Source organism: Bactrocera oleae, chromosome 3 (assembly GCF_042242935.1).
Source record: "Bactrocera oleae isolate idBacOlea1 chromosome 3, idBacOlea1, whole genome shotgun sequence".
NCBI classification, from domain to species: domain Eukaryota; kingdom Metazoa; phylum Arthropoda; class Insecta; order Diptera; family Tephritidae; genus Bactrocera; species Bactrocera oleae.
In genome coordinates, this window is record NC_091537.1 from 76,308,643 (window position 1) to 76,332,596 (window position 23,954).

Sequence of the window (23,954 nt, forward strand, 5' to 3'; positions counted from 1 at the left end):
ACTGCACCGATCGTTTTGAATTTTTGCACGCTATTTCTGTACACAATTTACGAGATAACGCCGAAGACTTAATTTCTAACTCGTTAAAATTTTTATTTTACAATAACAAAGTAGCCGATTTTTTCGCAAAAAATCACGTTTTTTTCTTCAAAGTTTTCGAAAAAAATGAAAATGTTAGTTTTCGAAAAACCATCTCGGCGTTACCTGGAAAAAAATTATCTAACGAATGAACCATGACTTTTAGATTTCGGATAATTCAGCATCAAGTTATGAGGGACACCGCAATTGCTGTATTTTTTAATATTTCTCCATACAAAATACATACAGAATATTCTTCAAATATCATACTATAATGTACCATTCTTGTCAATAAATAAATTTCAACTGTTTTATTAAAAAATTTCACAAAAATAAGCGTTTTCACACGAATTAACCCCATTGCCTCTGAACTCTGAATACGAGAAGTTGAAGATTTTGGAACTCATGGCGCTTAAGTTGTGAAGGGGTGGAAATATGTATGTAACTTCCTCAACCTACCGCAGGGCGATGTTCAAAACTGCCAGTTCATTTAGAAATATTTACGGGAAAGTATCTGTGGACAATTGAGGTTATGATATGTCTCTTTGCCTCACTATTATGCTTAATTGCCTCACTATTTGTCTGAAGAACCAATACTAAAACCTTATGTTGAACACTGACTTACTGACACAACAGTTAAATATTATGGCAGTGTATGCAACATAATAATCAAGAATAACATATTATACAAGTATATATGACAAACCGTCCAGAAGTATACCAGAAAAATTTTACCTAATCAAATAGAAAAGATCAAGATCATGCAGTCTTACCAATATTCTTTTAAGTTGGCTAAAAAATCATAGCGACCTAATGCTATGTTTGGTATCGTCTAATGAGAAATTTAAAATTATTAGCCCCAATAATATACCGGACTAGACACTGATGTTCGAGAAAATATATGAGCTTCTTTAATCTATTAAATAAAAGTTGAGTTACTCGCACTGTCTAAAAAACTCCGAATGAAATTTTCACGCAATCTTATTTGAAAACCTTCTATTCAAAAAAGAAATGTCATTTACATATTTGACAAAAGTTTACGGTATAAGTTTGATTTTCCTAGTCTCCACAAGTTGTATGTCGTCTAGAAACAGCTGATGCGTTTTTCAGAAAAAAATGCTATTCCCCAGGTACAGGCACTGTAAATCCATTATGCATTCATTCATTCTGTTTTTCTTCCTTCTTTCTACATAGACAATGAAAACCATTTATTTTGCAACTATAGATAATTTTGCAGAACAATCGACATCGCTGCTAATATCTGGAAAATTGTAAGAAATAACATAAGTATTGGTTTTCTTTTAAAATAACTTCATTGGATGAGTGAAAGATAGAAATGTTGGCTTCTCATCATTTGATTGATTGTGCCCCATCACACGTCAAATTCGAAAGACAAATTTATCCACTTCCATCCTGCACTCTCAACATGTACCGATCATAAACCCTGCAGGAAAACTGAGATGACAAAAGGCTTGTAACTGAATTACATGCCAACCAGAAGAGTAGAAAAAAAAATGTATTCAAAATAATTTCTTAAATAACGTAAACATTTTTATTACACAATATTTATTAAAATGAAGCTTTCATATTTATATGTAGCTTAAAAAATAACATGACACCATAATTACCATAAATGTGCAAAAAAGTGTTACACAGTACCCATGATATTTTCTGGAGTTGAGTACATATCCAAACAAACCCAAGGTTTATTACTGTTTATGGTGTACTGAGCCAACCAATTTGTTTCAAGAACGTATTTATGAAAGAGAACTAAGTACAGATTAAAATGGTTTGTATACACATATGTATATGTACTCGTACCGTAATTTGAAAAACAAACTAACACCCAAGTCCTGAATATTTTGGCTAATTCTTAGATTAATAAGTTCATAGATTAAAGGCTAAACAAAGGCATGCCTTCAATAGGAGACTCAAATGCTGAAAATTGTATCATAAGATTCTTTTATAAATTTTCGAGTACGAAAAATATATAAGCGGTCACGAGAGTTGTTACGAAAATAAAATTTTTAGCAAAATTTTAGTAATAATTCCATTAAAATCAATAAAAACTTCGAAACGATGAATATCGACACGGTCGGATGCACCAAATATGAAATAATTTGCAGCAGAAAAACAATAAATTTTAAAATGTTGCCAATCGACATGATCGGTAAGCTTCTAAATATAATGCCATTATCATTGCAATAGATTCAAATACATAACAGAAACTTCTAACTGACAACATTTGCAATATATGTAGCTAATGAGGTTGATGTTTTAAGTTATGTACATCGGATGTAATCGGTGAACACATATTTTTTTTCAATATTTATGGATACCTTGAGATTAGGATAGCGGTGAATTTGAATCCGTTCATTTAAATATTTGCCCTCGGAAGCCAATAATAATACTCGTATATATGTATGTAATTATGCACGTCCCACCGTCGGTTTTATTAAACTTTAAATCTTCAATCTTAGAGGCTTTTTATAAAAATTGTTAAAGATTTTATCTTCCGTTAAATTTATACTTATGTGAACATTCAAGGAAGCAAGCCCATTGAGAGACTTTTGTCCCATCGTGTTCCTAAGGTACTAAAAAAACCCATATAATATTTTTACATTTTCAAATGTTTCTCCATTTATTATTTAAAATGATATTTGTAGTCATAAGTTGTAATTGTCGATTAAAATTTCCTAGTGTGGAAGTGTTGTGGTCGAAAGTAATTTACCGATAATTCATCAAGCGAATTTTTGTACATTTCGATTTTAGATTCCGTTTTTCCTTATTCTGACATCAGAAATGAAAATTTGCTCAGAACAATAGAAGATTTTCTCAAAAAATTTGTAAATTCTCAAAATTGTATTCCAAGTAATAGCAATTTTTTTAAAACCCTTTTAAGATATGCTGGATGCGCCCACGCACAACGGTCAAAATTTTCGTAATGAAAGGCAATAATGTTTGTTTATCGTCGAGATCTAAACCCCTGAGCCTCGGGAAAGAATTTAATCAGCTGATATTTAGAATTTAGTTTGTTGCAAAGATGTTGTCAATATTCTGTTGTATTGTGAAAGTAGCGGTTTGTACTGTCCTGATAAAAAGAAGAGACATTAAAACTTACCTTAGTCAAAAGGAATGACCTAGAGATTGATCAATTTAGAAATTAAAAAGAAAAAAGGTACTTAATAATTCTTTACGAAGAATGACTTGAACTTTTTTTGCGTTCATTATTAGCATTATCTGCAGCTAAAAAAAAAATTATGTAGAATCGAGTAACTTTAAGCCTCTATCAGCGTAAACCGCTTAATTTGAGCACTCATTGTACCCACAATTTCGCAAAGCAAAACAGTAATTTACGCTCCACTTGGCGCTTTTAGAGATTGCATTAAACTGTACACAGATCAGTCTAACAACCCATTTTTACATGAAAAGGAGAAAAATTGTTCAAAAATACTTAAAATTAGTTGCGGGTTTTAAGTTTTGTTTTCCAAACTCACTGTCCAACTATTACTTCACACTGTCTAGAAGATAGCCTTTTTCCTACAGGACCATATCATAGTAAATTTCTAAGTGGGCTCACATTTGACCTTACGTAATTATGTATGCGTGAAAGTACAATACTATTTTACACAATGTTTACTCAGTAACACACTTGCATAGGTCTTTCTACTCTTTCTTTTGCTTTGGACTGCTTTGGCTCCCCACATTCGGCGCTTCACCACAGGTCAGCTTGGCGATTGACCAATATCACTAAAATAACACAGTCGGCAATATATGTTTTTAACCTCCCATTAAAAAATGATCGTTTAATAGCTCTTTATTAATTATGTTTGAAAGCGTGCTGCGCTGCTGGTGAGCTGGATGGCTACCCGCTCCTTTGCCATTTGGTTATTTTCTTTACTTTACTTCATTAAAGATTAGTTAGTTTAGGGATTTCAAATTTGAGTGAATGAAATGGAGAAACGTAGTTTATTTTAAATGAGTTCACAAATTTTTACCACCGTTGATCTATGACACAAAAATTTTTTTTTTATATTCTTGCAATATTTTGTTAAATAGTATATTAGTTTGGTTCACCTTACGGTTGTTTGTATCACTTAAAACTATTCGATATTCTTGTAGATATACAATTATATATATATACGATATAAATGATCAGGATGACAAGATGAGTTGACTAACTTGAGTAAAAATTGAGATATCGTAATGAAACTTGGTAGAAATCAGAATACTGCCGGTACATAACATTATCTTGACATGCCTAGGTTACAGTGCCAATTTATATTCCGTCTTATTCTTTCACTTTCCAGTATACAAATGAAGCAGCAATGAATATTGGGATAAAATTTTGCACAAATGGTGCCATTAAGAAATTCCATATCAAGTTTACAAAATTGGACCATAACAGAACCATAACGCCAGACAGCGAATATGTGGACCTGAAAAAATAATTTCCTGATAATAGTATGCCTGTATGTCAAAAATATATTAAATCAGGTCAATACTTCCCTTAGGCCCTATATACGTTATTAAAATATTTTCGAATTTCAGATTTACTTCATATCGCATATATCAGCCAATACGTGAGCTATTATAATAGCATAAAATTAAGTGGATGTATTTTTCTTATAATGGTGCATTTTTGTGCCTAAAATTAGTAAAATCGGGTGAAAACTTGCTTTAGCCCCCATGCAATTAATTAAAGAATTTTCAAACATCCGGTTGATTTTACTCATATGTGTTGGTGATGATATGTGAGTTACAAACTAAACGCCCTTGTTTGGAAATTTTTTTATTTGAGGAAATATCTTCAAGAAATTCACCATGGATTATTATCCAATACAACGGTGCAAACTGCGAATAAATTGTTCAAATCGGACTATTATAGCATATAGCTGCCACACAAGCTGACCGATCAAAATCAAGAAAAAAATATTTATTATCCTTTTATGCTATAAAAAATGCACCTCTGAAGTATTATAGCTTGCATGCAGGCAAAATGTAGGTTATTTTTTTTTGTTTTGTAGCTACATATGTTACAAAAGAAAGGCCATATCAGATAAAGTAGTGAGTGAATGGAGTATTGAATTATATTTATGTTATTATTGTCTAACCTAAATTTAATTATATTTAATATGTTACCAATGACTTTTCACTCTTAAAGTTAACTTATCTTTCACATTGATTAGTTGAAATTTATTCAGAACCGAATAAATGATTCATATTCTAATGAACCGAGTTTCTAAGATTACTTTTAAAATAAAAAATTATATTAAGTGGTAGTTGAAGTGCTAAAATGTTCCATAGAAAATTATTTCTTAAAAAAACTTATTAAGTTTCTGAATACCAGATTGTGACTTGGGAAGTCGTTTAACTGATTTTTCATGTAGTTTAGCATAACTTTTGACAGTGTAATAATATTTTTAATTTTTTTCCGGTTAATTTATTGCACATTGCTCTCTGCTCTCATATAAAAATGCAAAGTAAGAATACGGCCTCTCACACTCAAGGAATGTATTTAATGTATGTATCAAATAAATACATTATACATTTCAGAGCAAATCTTTATACCGACAAGTGTAAATGAGCGTGTCTACACATGTATTGCACGCAATAAAAACTCATTTCTAAATATTCGAAGTAATTAAGGTAAACTAACAAAGTACATGTAAAATGCAATAATGCACCACGATGGTGGTAATTTAAATACGGAAGCAAATAAGCATAAGTCAGCGCCAAACTCAATGCAACAGCAACAATTACAATAAAACAATACCAAGTGCGCTAATGAGAGACGCAATGCGAAGAGTCAATATTTTAGATAAAATACGAGTTAAGGATGATGAACACATTACCTCGTGGAGCCAATAATAAGCGTAATAACAACAAAAAAAGATCTTGTTGATAACCACGATCAACAAATATGCATAAACGCATGAAAACACGGCGTAGGAGGATGAGAACGCGCAATGCGCGTTGAGTGGCAAATCGATTGCGCTTTACAAAAGAGAATTATATTAAACAAGCGTTCAAGTGTAAACACACACATACACATATGTGCTATATATATATGCCACGTGAGCACATGATTGTTGTGTATATAGCCGCGGCGGGAAGTAAAAGTGGAAACGCTAATTAAGCGGCAAGGCCGCTGCATCCCATAGCTGCTGGCTACGACAACTGCAACGCGGCGCGGCAGCACGTTTGTGTTTACAATAAAGGTGTGGAAAATTGGTAAACTCATTACAATTGCGGATAACACAAACCAAATGTTCCTGCCAACACATTGGCGCTGCTGCGGCACTACTCGTTGCAATCCCAATTGCAGCAAAAACAATCTGCAACGAGCGCTGGAGTAGCGCGCTCTATATGCACCGTAGTCTGCAGCTGAATGCGCATGTCATTTCGATTGGTTAGTTGGCATTCCAGCGACTAAATATATTATTTGTTGTTTTTTGCGCGCGCATTGCTACAGCAAATAAAAGTCAAAAGCACATATTTTCTTATTTAACAAATTTTTCTTTTTTTGCCAAAAAGCGTAAGCAGAGCACAGCTGGTCCGCGCCGGTGATAGAAAAATATACAATAATTTGGAAAACGCGAATAAAAGGTAATAAATGTTAAGCAGGTGATAAATAAACTACTCGCACACACACATGCACATAAACACACATGCCTACACATATGTGTGGCTGTGATTGTACTTATTTATTTGAGAAATTCATAGCTCGTTCCGCAGCGCTGGTGTGCTACAGATGCGCCATCGTTAAGTAGCCGAAAGAATTATTTGATATCGTTGCGAATAGAATATGCAACAGCGCAGGAATTTAAATTTACGAAAATTTTCGTATTGTTATAGACCACATATCGTGTGTGTTTAGCGCGCTAATACAAATAAATATAATAAGGATATATACGCTGATACATTTGCCCGTGCAAATACCCTGCAATAAATTGAAGCAGAGACTGAAATAATTATAAGTTTTATTTTAAAAATTACGTAGTATACTACGTACCATACATTGAGTTGTACGATTTTCTTCACCGATAATGATTAATTTTGATTAATTTAACAAAAACATCTTAAACAAGTAAGGAAGGGCTAAGTTCGGATGTAACCGAACATTTTATACTCTCGCAAAGTCAAATGGTATACTCGTTTGAGATTTCTTTGTGGATTGACTGATATTTTCGGTAGAAGGTCAACTATAGGCACTGGGGTCCACATATTTAGTACTTAGGGGCTTAAACAGTTTTGGTTCGATTTAGACAATTTTTGGCCACAAGGTGGCATACTTTAATCGCATTATTCACGCAAAGTTTTAACCCGACACAGTCATTGTTGCCTGATTTGCATAGTGGAAAGTGAAAGAATCAAGTGGTATTTAAAATGGTGTCATATGGAAAATAGGCGTGATTGTAATCCGATTTCGCCCATTTTCGCACTATGACATAGAAACATGAAAAGAACGTTACGCACCGAATTTGGTTGAAATCGGTTAAGCAGATCTCAAGATATGGGTTTTCACCTAAAAGTGGGCTGTGCCATGCCCACTGTCTAATTTTGAACGCGGTTCCTATAAAGTCATCTTATACCATCTCAGAGATAAAATTTAATGTCTCTGGCGTGTTTAGTGCTTGATTTATCGCGCTTTTAGTAGTTTTTAACAGTACCGTTATATGGGGAGTGGGCGGAGTTGCCACCCGATTTCAACTATTTTCACACCGTCAATAGAAGTGCTAAAAACATTTGCTTTCAGTGAATTTTGTTATTATAGCATTAGCGGTTTAGGAGATATGCACATTAAACCTATTAGAGGCGGGACCACGCCCACTTTAAAAAAAAAAAATTTAACTGCAGATGCCCCTCCCTAATGTGATCCTGTGTACCAAATAACAGTCTTGTATCTTATTGCGGAGCTTAGTTATGGCAAGTTATTTGTTTTTGATTAATGGCGTTTTGTGGGCGTGGCAGTGGTCCGATTACGCCCATCTGCAATACCAACCGTCTCACGGTACCATGAAATATGTCTACCAAGTTTCATAAAGATATCTCAATTTTTACTCAAGTTAGAGCTTGCACGGACGGACGGACGGACAGACAGTCACCCGGATTTCAACTCGTCTCTTCATCCTGATCATTTATATATATATAACCCTATATCTAACTCGATTAATTTTAGGTGATACAAACAACCGTTAGGTGAACAAAACTATTATACTCTGTAGCAACAGGTTGCGAGAGTATAATAATTATTACTTTTGAGCAAAAAAATAAAACTCACTTTTGTCCACAGGCTTGTGATGTAGTGTTTTGCTTACTTTCTTGCATGCCCTTTCAGAACAAAAGTATATCTACCTTTCCTTTTTTGTGAATAACACAAAAATTTGGTAAGAAATTATTATTTCAATGAACTCGTTGCAGCTACATCATATTTGTCGACAGAAATTACTTTTTGAAAAACTTTCATGTTTTGGATCTGATAGCGATAAAATTTGCAATAGTAATGCAAATAAGCACATACATATATCCAGTGTGTGAAATTTCAAGGTCGTAACTCAATAATTACGCTTGATATATTTTTTAAAATTTTCGAGGTGGCGGAAAGGAAGCATCGCCTTAAATTTGAACCTTGAGATGTGTTCTAAAAGGACCTACAACGAAGTTAGCAAAAACCTACATATGAATCCTGTGATCTAAAAGTGAGTTTTATTTTGAGCAAAAAAAAATTGTAAAATCATTATTTTTGATTTATATTCTGTTTGCTGAAAAATATTGATTACTTGTAATTTTTATGTTTTTGCTCAAAAATTATAATTATTTATGATTTTTTTGTTTCGAAATTAAAAAATCATCATGGAAATGCTAGGATCATTGAAAAAGGATTAACATGACGTTATCTGTTTTTTTGTATGTCGATTCTTAATTTTTAATTTTTTCATTTAAAAATCACACAATAATCAGTATTTACGGTCCCTTATTTGAAGTCAACTTACCCCCACCGGTTATTGGACTATTTCAAATAACGGCATTTATATAACACTTTTCTCTGCTTTCATCTAAACTAGGTTTTTGCTGAGAAAGCTTATATTTTCCACTACTCATAATCAATACCACTTCTTAGCTGAACCGTAATCACCAAAATAAATATTGACGAAACAGTATAATTTTTCCACCAAAAAAAACTTATTTACAATTTATAACTAGCAGCATAAATATCTATCAAGTTTTAATACCATGAACAAGGTATATTAAGTTTGCCACGAAGTTTTCAACAGCCAGATGGAAATATCGAAGACCCTACAAAATATATCCATACGTATATACTTGTATAAGACGAGCTGAGTCGATTTAGCCATGTCCGTCTGTTTGTATATACGAGAACTAGTCCATAAGTGTTGGAGATATCGGTATGAACTTTAGCACACGACCTTTTCTCTGAACAAAGCTTCTCAATTGTCGACAGCGCCAATACCGCATCACTGGCCGACTGTCACGCCATACATAGACCTACTGGTCCAGTAATGCCAGATAAAGAAACAGTTTAGGTTTAATTAATTTAGCCAACGCTTTTTGCTAATCTTAAGAGCAACTTCATATCTAATTTTGTTACTTTATCTAGTCCTTTGAACTGCAAAGCTTTTTAGTGACTTCCGTATTTCCTGTACTGGTTCGGTAGCCAGACGGATGGCACTTTTGGCAATCTCATCAGCTATTTCGTTTCCAGGAATGATTTTATTACCTGGAATCCAGTGTATATGCAACCGCTATGTGGCAGCCACTATATCTACTGCCGTCTAGAGAATTCACCTAGCGCCGTCAATCTTGCAGCTGATTTTGCGGCAGAGCTTTCCACTGCAGTGTCGATTGGTGGTAGTTGAGTAACCTTTCTAGTGCAGCTGTTGGAGGGGTTCTTAGCGCTACCGTTATGCAGAGAACAACGAGCACTGTATCCAATTCATCGGTTTTCTGTATGAGATTTTGCTGACACGGTCCACCACACCAAAGCACCGTAAAACAAAATTCACTTGCCTACCTCTGTGTAACACCAATGCATGAAGCCAGGTGATACCACGCTAATCTCAGCAATCTGGCTTTGTTCCATCCCGCATTATTCTTTCTGCAGATCAGTTGAGTTTTTATCCATGCCAAATGTGTTCAGAAGGAATGATTCAGTCGAATAAAGGGGGCTCCTTTGCAAGCCTTCTATATGATAACAACCCTTTCCTCTCTCCAAAAGATAGGTACATAGGAGGTACATACAGTAGGTTCATATACCTATATATATATAGAAAGGTATAGTTAAGTCTTAAACATCGTACATACATATGTATATTGTGATCAAGTAAGGTTCCCGCGCAGAATGATTAAAATCATGTCCTTTTATAGAAAATTGCTGAAGGCAACGGTACAACAACGATACAAATAAAATTCTTCCCACTATAGCATATAACTGCATACAAACTGATCGATCAAAATCAAGTTCTTTTATGGAAAATTTGTATTAGTGAAGGAGATTACCGAAGTTAACGTTTTTCTTTTTTTTCATAACATCAGGAATCTTCATACGACTGCACTTTCCTTCAACTAGGAATATAGATCATAGTCTTAAAAACGTTAGTATAAGTATGTTCTGACCACCAAAACAAATAAGAAAATACCTTTTGGAATTTTTTTACAACTTTTAAAGAACTACGAAGTACTTTTGCCTTATACGCTGAACACATAGACGACGACAAGCAGCATCTGTCAAATACTAAAATACATACGTTCTAATCGGCACAGTTATTTACCATAAACAGAAGCACGATTTCACGGCAGCAGGCTTGTAGTTGTCGCTATCGCCAAACTAAAATCAGTTCTAATTTTGCCGACGACAATGGGCAGCTGTAGTAACGTCACTTATATGCGAGCTATAAAATTATTGAAAGCTCTAACAAATCTAGTGTTATTTTACTGATATATAATTTTTATTAACAATTGATAATTTAAAACATATTAATCGACCTATGTACTTATTTTTGGCACAAAAAATTTCACTTTAAACAAAATATTTAAATTTAATTCAAATGAAAAGTTTTAAAACGACAACAACGAAATTGTGATTGATTTTTTTCTTAAATGGATATTCAGCCATTTTTTTTGTCAAAATCTTTGCATCTGCCTTTTCCGTTAAATACCGAGAACTTGATTTTTCACAAGTAAGAAAGGCCTAAGTTCGGGTACAGTCGAACATTTCATATTCTTGCAACTTGCAAAGATCAAAGCCGGAAAATGCCTTCAGGTGTTGGGAATATGAAAAAATGTAGCGAAAGGGTTAAACTTCAGTGTTTGACGAAATCATGAAGGGATTACAATTAAATTTGACTTATTTAGTTTTATTATTATATTTTGCTTCGCGTCAGGTAAAATTATATTAAAATCAATCCTACACGCGGACGGTCGTTAATATCGAAATCGCCGTCTTTGAAGCGACGAAACCAATCACGGCACGTTGTTTCACATGAAGCAGCACATTCGTAAACTTTTTGGAGTTATCTATGTGCTTTAGCCGCCGATTTTTTTAACCGAAAGAAGATAATCAACACTTCCTCGCAAACGACGGTTATTTGGCAAAAAATTCGGACATATTCGCACAACCAAAAGTATATGACACATAAGCAAAGTCACGTTTTGGATATATCAAAATCGATCACCAGTAACTGCTGGAGCCATCTACTGACAAACAGCGGGAACTTAGTTGCACACCTAATATCTGATATTAACTCAACTGAAGAGGTTAAATTTAATATTATATATTGAGTTGATGTGAAAAACGTCAACGGCCAGGTGGAAAGTCGGAAATTATTATATGGGATATATTGGGAGCAGAGAAATAGGATGGTTGACTGCATTAGTATTTGACATTGTTCAAATATACTTGAGAACTTATTATCAAGAAATTTTATAAATATATAAATATAAACATATATATGGAGTAAAGTTAGCCGGAATGTTTCAAAATCCTGAATATCAGTTATATAGTGCCTAGGGCAAGTTTTCGTTCGATTTTATCATTTTTAGACGCAAAGATACACTGTTAGAAAAATACGTTCTCTCAATTTCATTAAAATATCTTCCACATTGGCCGATATACTATGTGGCATAAAGTCAACTGGATTCAGCCTATTTTGGACACAGAATATATTATTAACAGGGGAGAATAATATATCTCACAGTTTAACCGATATTTTAGGCAAAAAGTCAGCCATAAGGACTTTGGTCTACAAATTCAGTATGTAGGGGCTTGAACAGATATGATCCGATTTTGATCATTTTTAGACTCGAGATGGCATACCTCAAAAGCACTATTTGTGCAAAGTTTTATCTGAATATATTAATTGGTGCTTGATTTGTGGACTGGAACATGAAATTGTGCTATAGGGTGGTGGTAGTGCTAGTAGTCCGATCGCGCCCATTTTCACAAAGTAGCATAGGATCGTCAGAATAATGTTATGTACCGAATTTGGTTGAAACTGTTGGCGTAGGTCAGGAGATATGTGATTTAACTTAAATGTAGGTGGTGCCAGGTCTATCGTCTAGTTTTGACACATGCACCTATGAAACCCTAATGTTTCATCCTGGATGTAAAATTTAATTTGTCATTGAATGATCGCGTTTTTAGTAGTTTTTACCGAAACCGTTATAAGAGGAGAAGGCGGGAGCCACGCCCATTTTTTCAAACGTTTTAGCCCACGGATGCCCTTGATACCCTGTTACCCAAATCCCTGTACCATTACAGGTTTATATCCTAATTTAGTGCGAAGTTATGCCATTTAATAAGTTTTTAATTAATGGCCTTTTGTGGGCGTGGCAGTGTTCCGATTACGCCATCTACGAACTTTTTTCACTCACTTTTTCGCCTAGGAATACGTGTACCAAGTGTCATTAAAATATCTTAATATTTTTTCAAGCTATCGCTTGCACAGACGTCGCATCATACTGATCAAAAATATTTATATATAACCCTATATCTAACTCGATTATTTTAAGGTGATACAAACAACCGTTAGGTGAACAACACTATCAGCAGGAGTATAAAAATGGGTAGTCTGTTATGCAAAAACATGCTTCATTTTGCTTGTCTGCCCTTATTCTACAGAAAAAAAAGGATTTAAGCAACTTGAAGTGGGCCTTTCGTAGGTTCTCCTGTTAAATATAGAGGCTGAAATCAAAGGCAACAACCTGATTATGCAGGCAGATCGGTTGATTGTTATTTATGCTCCCAGTTCACAGTGTGCTTCAAATATGTGTTGGATTTAGATACATAGTTATGTATGTATATAAAAAGATGAAATTACAAATACAAGAACATATTTTTGATCATTCAGTTTGTATGCCAGCTATATGTTATAGTGGTTTGATATCGACGGTTCCGACAAATGAGCAACTTCTTGAAAAGAACGTATGCAAAATATCATATCGATATCTCAAAAACTACGAGGCTAGTTCGCGTATATACAGACAGACAGGCAGACGGACATTGTTAAATTGACTGAGCTCATCATGCTGATTATTTATGTATGTATGTACATATAATATAATATTTTATAGGGTCTCCGACGTTTCCTTCGGGGTGTTACAAACTTCGTGGCAAACTTAATATACCCCGTACAGGGTATAAATAGGGTTCCCTCAATAGACGAAATTACTCTCGTTAGTTTTTCGTTGTGGTAATCAAAGTGCTTTATCTCATGAGCAACTGTCGAACAGCTGTGAAATTTTTAATATAAAATATAAAGCTTAATTATTCTTCAATTTCTGTTTGGAGATATGTATATACAACATATTTTATTCCAGGGAAGCTTTATAATGACTCGAGAAAAACAAGAGTTCACCGTAATCTTTATGTACATCTCAATAGTGGCTCAGTGGGGTTGATTAGACTCAAATGAGTTTGATGATTTTGGTTTTTTTTTGAATATTTAACTTTTTTTACAATATAATTCTGATGTTTGAAGCCAAAATTCAAAGCATCAATGGTCTTATCCGCGGCAAAGCCAATTCTGGCTCGTATTTAAACGGCGACGCTCATGGTGAAATTTGATATATATCCACCTTGTACAAGTATGTTGTGAAATTATTTAATATTTCGAGCTATGCGAATAGAAGTCGGTAAAAAAAGTTGAAAGTAGGGAACTATCGCAGCCTAGTGAGCATTAATGATAAAACTTAATGTAAGATGGTGAACGTTATCGATATTTCTAAAGGTCTGGTTTGTATAATAATATAATCGGCATTTGACAGTCAAATCGGTTGTTTATTAGGCCTCTAACACTAGAACTACGTAGATTTATCAATCTGAAAATTAGAAGCGTAAAAACAAAATAATCTATAATATTATTCTATACACAAATTTAATAAAAATTATGACATTATCGTAAAATATCAAATAGGAATAAAGAGAAAGTGGTATAAATAAATAATACAACCGGTCATTTTGACCGGTTCGTAGTTCTAGTGTTAACTTTCTTTTATGTGGAAACAAAAGTTAACAATAAACATCAATTAAATACACATACTCGTACAAAATTAATGAACAAACGATTTTCCGAAGTAAAAAATATTCAGATCTTTAGATTCACACAAATATACTATGGTAGATAATTTAAACTAGGATTTATTAACAAATAAGATGAAGATTAAGCGCCTGCGATTCCATTTGGTTTTTGAGGCTATGATGGTTATAACTTTAGATCTCTCGGAAATCAGAGCAACCTTGTAATTGGAAAACTTTCAAAGTTCTCCTGGATTTTATTAGGAAACTACATTTGTAACCTGAAATATCTTGAATATTTAGAGCTAAAAATGTTGTTACTAGGAAATTAAATATATTTTAGATAATAATCAAAAGTTTGCCCATACTATATTTACGAAAAGCATAGTCAATAATATATTTGTATGAGATTTGACACTACACTTTCAAAAACGAACTAACATTTCAACTGTCAACAAATGAATCCGTTTGATCCAGGTTGCAACACCATATTCAGGTATATAAAGGACAATTTCGTTTTCTACAGCATAGCAGAACAATTTACACATGTGGTTATTTACATATGTATAAATAAAAAGTAAATATGTACAGTAAGGTTTGTTCACACTGTTTTCAGCGGAAATCGTTTAAGTGTTGATTAGCATAGGCTGCTGCGTACAGCTATGCGTTCAGCATGATGCCTTAATGAGACTCATTAAATTGCGATTTCCCGCATTCACAGCACAGCAACAACAACAAACACATGGAGTAAAAGTATCTTTCACTCCGCGCACCTTGAATTGGCTCTGCACTTCATCATATCCGTAGCAGCCGCCGTGCGTTGCGCATTTTCAGTACTTTACACACCTAAACACTCTAATTTTTTAAGGAAATTCAACCAAAACATATTAAAATGTTATATCTTTTATTGTATTTGTACAATGTGTTATTACGGATGATTATACTACTTATTGAGCGGCGAAATATGGCAAAGTAAATATAAATATTTACCATATATTCCTCAATAAATTTTTCAACATTTACGAAGATAATTCATTGTTTTATAAATTGAGCGCTTCGGGCGACCGCATAGGATTTCCCGTTTAAAAATATGTGTTAATGTTTGTGTGCGTATGAAAGTGCTTCGGCAAGAGAAAGTGTTTATATGTGTGTGTACCGAAGTATGACCTTTTGTACATTAAAAGTGTAAGTGGTGTACCCATATGTTGTTTTTGTACGAATATGACTTGATTTATATTAATATATGTACATATGTATGTGCTCGTATGAATATGAGTAAAATTTAAAATCTTTATAATTTTTTATAAAAAATATTTTAGTTTCCGTGTAGTGATTACTTTGCGGATTTCCTTTCAATTGCAGATTTCATCACTGGTTGTTTGAAAAATGTGTGTTTAATTTTTCTTGGTGAACTTTTTAAATAGTTTTGAAAGAAAATTGTATAACATCCTACCATATAATTGGGAAACATTCAATATCAATGAAAATCGATTTTGAAAATTTCTTATTTGTTCGAGGTTAGAGTATAAATAGGATTTATAATATAGTCCGGTCAAATTAGACAGAAAATTAGTGTAAAGAGACATAAATTTACAACAAGCTTAAAGTTAATGAATATGTTCAGAACATGATTATAAACGTTCTGATATGTGGAAAAAAAACCATTTTATTCGATTTTTTTTTTTTATTTTTTAAGCCCGGAATTCTGACAGCTACATCTATCCTTATCCTTGAAGGTAACCTTTCCTTCCTGCCTAACCTTTTATTCCTCTTGACCTGGTTATTCCTCCTAACCTCTAATCGAGTCTAAGCCAGTGAAAATCACGAGAGTCAGCTCGCAAATTTATGGCATCTCTATTTTTAAATGAGTATGGTATAATTTGTATAGACTATCTTTAAAAGAGAAAGATTTGACTAACACCAAAAGTTTAAAGTTTCATTAGGACTATGGGAAGGTCTGTACCGATTGCATTGACTTTGACATTACTAAAGGAAATATTTCCAATCAGTTTTAGGAAATTAACTCACACATTGATCTATATATTCATTATATGTATTATACGGGAGCTGATGTAATTTTTTGACCGATATCATACATTCGGAATTAAACTATAGTATATCCAGGCCAAATGTTCGTTTTATTTTGCTAAGATATCTTACACATTGACACGATTTTATCCATTTTTGGCATCAAGTCATAAGTAGTATTACCAGAAAAGGATGTTCTCTGAGCTTCATTAAGGTAACTCTCATATTGATCGAATTAGGATTTCACCTAAGAGTGAGTGATTCTACGCCCATTATCCAATATTTAACCTGGCTCCTATGAGTCTCTTCCCTACCTATCTTTTTTGTAATATCTAATGCTTCTAACGTATTTATTTAGTGAGCTATGGCATTTTTAGTAGTTTTCAGCATAACAGTTATATGGGAAGTGGGCGTGGTTATCTTCTGATTTCACTAATTTTCACTGGGTATGAAGAGGTGTTAAAATTACTTCTTAGCAAGTTTGGTTGAAACAACTTTAGAAGTTTGTGAGATATGTGCAGTAAGCCTTTTAAGTTGTGACACTTTGTAGGGTTTCATTTGATGGCGTTTTGTGAGCGTGCCAATTTACTGATCACGCCCATCTCCCCATTTTGCCAGCGAACACCGGATTTCCACTCGTCTCGCTGTTAGTTTTAGCTGTAGTAAAATGTTGCGAGAGTATAAAAATGCCGACCCGATAATTCAAGCCTCTCTGGGTAAGTTGGTATTATAAGTGTATAGCAAACAAGAAAAAACGTTAACTTCGGTGGCACCGAAGCTATAATACCCTTCACAAATACAAAGGCTCCTTACAAGAACTTGATTCCAATCGTTCAATTTATTGTATATGGCCGCTATATGATATAGTAATCCGATCTGAACAATTTCTGCGAAGAATACATTGTTGCCTTAAACAACAACTCGTGCCTAATTCCGTGGAGATACATATATCGATATATGATAACGATTGTTCAGTTTGTATGGCAGCTATATGCTATAGTGATCGGATATCAGCCGTTCCGACAAATGTGCAGCTTCTTAGTGAGAAAAATACAGGTGAAAATTTTAAGATCGATAGCTTAAAAACTGAGGGACTAGTTTGTATATATACAGACAGACGGACAGACAGAAGGACATGGCTAAATCAACTCAGCTCACCATGTTGATCATTTATGTACATATATATTTTATATGGTCGCCGACGTTTCCTTCTGGGTGTTACAATCTTCGTGGCAAACTTAATTAACCTGTTCAGGGTATAATAAAAAATCTTGCTACAAAACTTAACTTTGGTATAGAGGATCGCTGTAGGGAGGTTTAAAAATATTGTAAAAGTTGACATGGCCCCGCTCCATAATAGGTTTACTCTACATATGTTACAAATAACTCACGCTGAATAATCCACACTTAGTGAAATCGGATTTTAACCAATCCAACATCCCATAAAAAGATTATATTCAAAACTACTAAAAGTGCGATAACTGTCCAAAAAACATTAGAAGCATTAAGTTTAACATTAAAGGTCGGTTTAAAATTAACAATGATCAAGATATCACCCACTTTTAGTAAATCTCCCATATCTCAACAACTGCTGGAACAATTTGAATCAAATTTGATACCATTCATAATATTTACTTGATTACCTTACGTGACAGTTAAAAAATCTCACACAGCTACGTTTAGCAGCCAATCACGTGCAATTTTGGTTTGGTCGATTCCGCTCCCGTAATTTTGATGTTACAGATGCGATATGCTCCGTTATCATTGCTGAATCGTACCAAAATCGTTCCATTTCTGAAGCATTTCTTCAAGCGGAAGCAACGTGTGCGCAAACGAAGGGTTTGCTGCGTGTTTGAGGGGATTGGCAGGGAATAATTTACTATCAGCTGCTCACCTACGAACAAACTATTAATTTACTGTAAATAAAAGGCTCTTCTGAAGTAAAAAATCGCCCAGAAATCGCCAGTTCTTATCCTTCAACCTTATATTTTCGACCTAACATCAACTGGTTAGTATCTGTTCCTGTCTATGCTGAATGATTTTGCTGTTGAAAAACTCACCTCAAGAGATGCTTATGAAACTCGTCTGTCCCAGTTTTTTGCCAATAGGGACGGATTTTCTTATGACAGTGATATTATGAAATTATCTTCAAAATGCCAATAGCATATCAAACAAAACGATGCACATTTCACCTAAATCGGAAAATTTTAACGACGCTTTATCAAACCTTCAATTTAATGTAAAAACAATGGATTTTTTTTTAGTAAACCTAATATAAGTAAACGATTGGAAGTTACTTATATTATATGGTATGTTATATCTGTTTCTCTTCTATATAAATCTAATTTGAATTTTTTATTGTGTCTAAAAAGCATGAAAAAAATAACCATTTTTAATTTTAAACTTTTTCCTAAAAAAATAAATTGGTTCATAAAGTGCAATTTACTACTAATAAAGTAAGTGCCCAACAACTGTTTTAAACTTTGCTATTAAGAAAGTTAAAATTAAGCCAATGAATATGGCAAAATGTCATAATGTTTTGACATCATGCGACGGAAAATGTGCCGCTCCACCTTATTGGCAGAAATTAAAACATGGTTGACAAACATCCAAAATGGCAGTTTGTTGCCAGCAATAATTGTCAACATAATAATTTAGGCAACTGTTCACTTATTTTCAAGACAATTGTTTAGACAACTATTACTTCACATATGCAATATGCAGTCTCCAAAGGCAATACCACTAGCAATACAGTTTTCTAGACAACATCTACTTGTATGTATTTAATATTGTTTATTGCATCATAATGAAAATTCTAGTTCCAAACCCACTAAGGTAATGTATAATGTACATTAAAATATTTTAATATATAACTGCAGTTTTCAATAGAAAAATTTAATAATGATCGGCATAAATGTTTCAATCGGCAATTAGTACATAGTAAAATGTTTTTCCTTTATTCACATGCATATGTATACACGTTTGTCTATATTTTGTAAGCTCATCCAGCTCATTTTCGTACCACTCATTGGGGGCATAATTTACACACACTATCCAAACAAAAAAAATAAGAGCCAAAAATATTTACGCATTGCCTGTTTATGTGTAAATAAATAATAGAAATACAATAAACTGCTACAATTATGATTTGAAAATTTATTTTTCCATCCGCCCAGTACTAATTCTTAGCGTCCATTGAAACATTGCTTTGTTTGCATAATTCTCTTTCAAATGTTCACTGATCTCATAAACAACCGTTGTAACTCCCCTCTTCGCTTGGGTTTTGTTGGCAAATGGACACAGGAATTATGAAATAAAGGAAGTCACAACTTGTGGCAGCAATGAGAATTGTTTGCGTCAAAAACACTTGCCAACTGTTTACTCCCGGATGATGGGTTCATCCACGGACAGAGATGGCGTGTGCAATATGGTCACAGGTTAACAATCGCATATTACAAACAAATGAAATTCTTCAACAGAAGTGAAGAGATATCATTATAACAGCAGCAAACGGATTTTCACTTTATATTTCATTGAATTTTTCTCTTGACATGTGTCCGCCGACTCTCTGAAATGGTAATTACAATTGGAACTTGATCAAAGCATTTATCTTGTCATTAGTCAAGCTTTTCTGCGTAAATCAGTTGACGGACAGTGATGATATACAAACCCGATGAAGTGGCGTATGATTGCAGATTCTGTGTAATTATAATTTCACATTAAAACCGTCGAATAAATTCTGATCTTACCCAAAATAGTTTGTAAATTCGATTAACTCATAAATTTAAGAAAAGTGTGTTCTTTCTCTTCTTCTCTTTATAAATTGTAATTAATGTAATTACACGTGTTTAGCTTTTAAGGTACTTCCTAAATATCTCAGCTACTGGATTTTCAAAACATCGGAAAGGATTACTAAATATTATTTAAAACAATCAAGTTGTTTTTGCAATCAGCATAAAAATTGGTTTTTTCGTTTCGAAATCTGAAAAAGAAGGGGTTGAAATACTATTGAGGGTCATCCTAATCCTATGCGTACATGAATTTATCAAAAAGATGATGAATTAGTTTTTCCGATTAGAGCATGAAGAGTCAGCTTAAGAGCCAGCGGAAAGTAAATGTTGTGATCTATATAGTCAAATGGCCTAATGGCGAGGTATCTCCGGTTACAAATTAATGGGAGTATGAGAACTAGCAAAAATTATTATTTTAGCTCATTCTTTATGAAATCAAAGTCCGAACTCAGTGTAGAGTAAAACTCTGCAAAAATAGTGTCCTCGAGGTATCTTATCTTACGCCCAAAAATCGAATCAGACTATAAATATTCAAGACTTTGACACCAAATATTAGGTGTAGTAAAAATTCCTTATTTTCCAATAGATAGCGTTATTTATCTGTATCTCGCGTTGTATAAGTCAGATCGGGTTCGGTTAGATGGTATTAGAAAGATGACATTTCGTACTCAAAAAGTTTCTCCTGCAGTTTTCTGATTGGTTAATTTAGTTTTGTTCGAGATGGCAAAGAGAAAATAGCTATATTTTACAGTTTTTCTCCAATAAGAGTTAGTAGTCCAAACATCGATTACGGTTGTCCAGGACCTAAACATTGCACATTTCGTTTGGAACCATTTGAATAAGGCTGAATATGAATAATAATAATATAATATAAAGCATTCAATTTCATGCAAAAATAATGAATTTCTTGTTACTACGCCTAATATATGGACACCAGAGCATATGACTGATTTTTTGCCCAACATATCGGTGAGTTTGTGAGTTCTAGTATTGAAATTCGATGATGACAGCATACCCTTTGCCAAAAATTAGTAATATCGGGTCAACTCTTCCTTTAGTCCTCATATACCTAATATAAATATTTTCAAACTTTCGGTAGATTTTATACACCATATATCGGCCAATATCTGAGTTATCAATATTAAATTGAGTGAACGTGTTTTTCTAATAAGGGTGCATCTCTGTGCCTAAAATGTTAAAATCGGGTCAAAACTTGCTAGTTGACAAACTTGCTCGAATAATAAATGTTTTTGTTTTTTTTAATATGAAATTTTGCTAAGTCCTGAAGTAATTTCCCAGACTATGATCTTTGCAAGTTGCAAGAGGATGAAATTTTCGATTACACCCGAACATAACCTTTCCTTAGTTGTTGTATGTTATCTTAAAACAAGTTCGTGAATGGGCCGAAAGATGACAACAAATTTGCGTTACTCTTGAAGACAATAAACATAATTTCCTCTTGGCGTCAATCCGATTTCATATAAAAAGTGTATATCTGAGAAGAAAAATATATCCGAATTTGATGCCAGCTAAACCTCCTTTGTTGTATAAAAATTTCTTTTCGCAGTCTGCAAGTTCACTTACCAGTCTCACGCCCATTATTGACCACCCGAATCGGTGTCGGTCGTACGATCGCTTTAAAATCCAAATATGGCGGCGCCAGAGACGGCATTTGTCGATAAAACTTCTCTTGCATCTCATTGGTGAGCGCCGACACGGAATATTTTTTAAAATTTCGCAAGGTATTGTCGAGTTGCATATCATTTGCAGCGCCTAACAGAGCCGCACAATTTGGATCCGTACACGAACCATATGCACACATATTCGCGCCCTCAAAACACTTCATTTCGCTGGTGTTGCATTTTTTTCCACTTTCACAAACTTCATTCGACTCCTGATTTGCACTACTACTACCACTTGAATGAGCTTCTTCGATATTTAATAAACGATCAACACTAAAACTGAGTTGTATCTTTGTTTCACCTACTGAGAGGGGTAGCTTCGACGGATTACTATTTTCACCGTTATTTTTGTCGATTTCTAAAGATTTCGTGAACTCAACATGAATATCTTCAATGCTTTCCGAGCACTTGCGCACATCACTGGCGACGGGCTTTTCAATTGTTAAATTCGCTGGCGCTGACTCCATAATCGTGTTTAGCCGCTGATTTATTTCTAAAACTCCCATTTTCGACGTTAAATAACTGACATTTTTCTATTGACTCGTGAGTAAACTTACACCGATTTGCCGAAGTTTTTCTTTTTATTTAATTATAATGCAATCTTTAGTTACTTGCCTCGGTGATCGCACGAATTTCGTTCGTTAACTCGTTCACGGATTAGCGTTCGCACCGATTGGTAAGAGTCGTCATGCCGCACTAAAATGCCTCCAGCATCCGCGTGCGATCGCGCACCGTGCCAGAACAAATTGATTGAGCGGAAATCATGTAAACAAATCGATTACTATGGGGCATACAGTGGAGCGTTACGGTGATTTGTTTGGGAAAAAGCGCGTGTGTTAATAATAGTCAATTAAATCGAGCACAAACTTGATGAATGTGCCTATGTACAGAGCAAGCTGAGATGATCAAAGGCTTTTTGTTTCGATACATTCATAAACTGCTTGAATTGAAAATAAATAACAAAATGTTATCTTAGTAATTGATTATAAGAACCCCAATTGAGTAATGTTTATGACTTTTCAGAAATATATTCAGCAAAAAGTAGCCTCGAGTTTGGGTACCTATAGTTCATTCATTACAATCTGGAAAAAGCATCAATCGAATACTCTTGTGAGAAATTTTTTAACCCTTCAATTTTGTGGAATCAAATTTTATCGTGATGATATTTTTCTATCCCATTTGCAATTATTATATGCTCTGTGATGAAGCAATTGCCTCACGCCCTAATTTTATCTTCCTATATTAGCCAGTTTCATTTTTTAAAATTATAAAGGCATTCAAGATTTTAGAGTTGGATGTTTATTCAATGGGTTTAGACCCATTTCGAGTCGTAGACATACAATTTGACTGCCCTAATGGTAGAAATTTATGTAAAAATTTAATCAAATTTGTTTCAACAAATTTCTGTGTAATTCAAATCTACATATTTAAATAAATATTTAAATACTGTAGTTTTTTAGTTTAGTTTAGTTTTATTTTTATTTTTTGCGTATAATTATCACATAAATTTACTTACATACTTGTATACATATAATATATGGTACTTTTTGGCATCATTTTCACTAAAGGGGATCATACATATATATCCCTTTTCTGCTTACTTTAAAAACTCAAATATTCATTGATAAATAATCGATTTCAGCTGTAATATTAAGAAGTAGCTCGCTTGTGTAATTGCGCAGTAGCTCTGATTGGCCACGAAATAATATTCCACGCTATTCCCGGTAGAGTACCTGAGTGTGAACTTCTGTTTACAAGCTCATAATTGACCTATAAACGGCATCACAAATGAAGGAAAATTTCGAAGTTACATAAATTGGGTTTTGAATTGCTTACGCA

At 33.8% G+C, this 23,954-nt stretch overlaps 1 protein-coding gene across 1 annotated transcript in view; it reads right to left on the reverse strand.

The window, feature by feature from the left end:
* Nucleotides 1-22,815, reverse strand: part of H2.0 (Homeodomain protein 2.0) — a 28,955-nt gene extending 6,140 nt beyond the window's left edge. Inside the window, exon 1 of the mRNA XM_014242327.3 lies at nt 22,018-22,815. Within this exon, the coding sequence (XP_014097802.2) occupies nt 22,018-22,621 (604 nt within the window). The 5' untranslated portion in view covers nt 22,622-22,815. The remainder of the gene's footprint in view (nt 1-22,017) is intronic.
* Nucleotides 22,816-23,954: the final 1,139 nt, after the last annotated feature.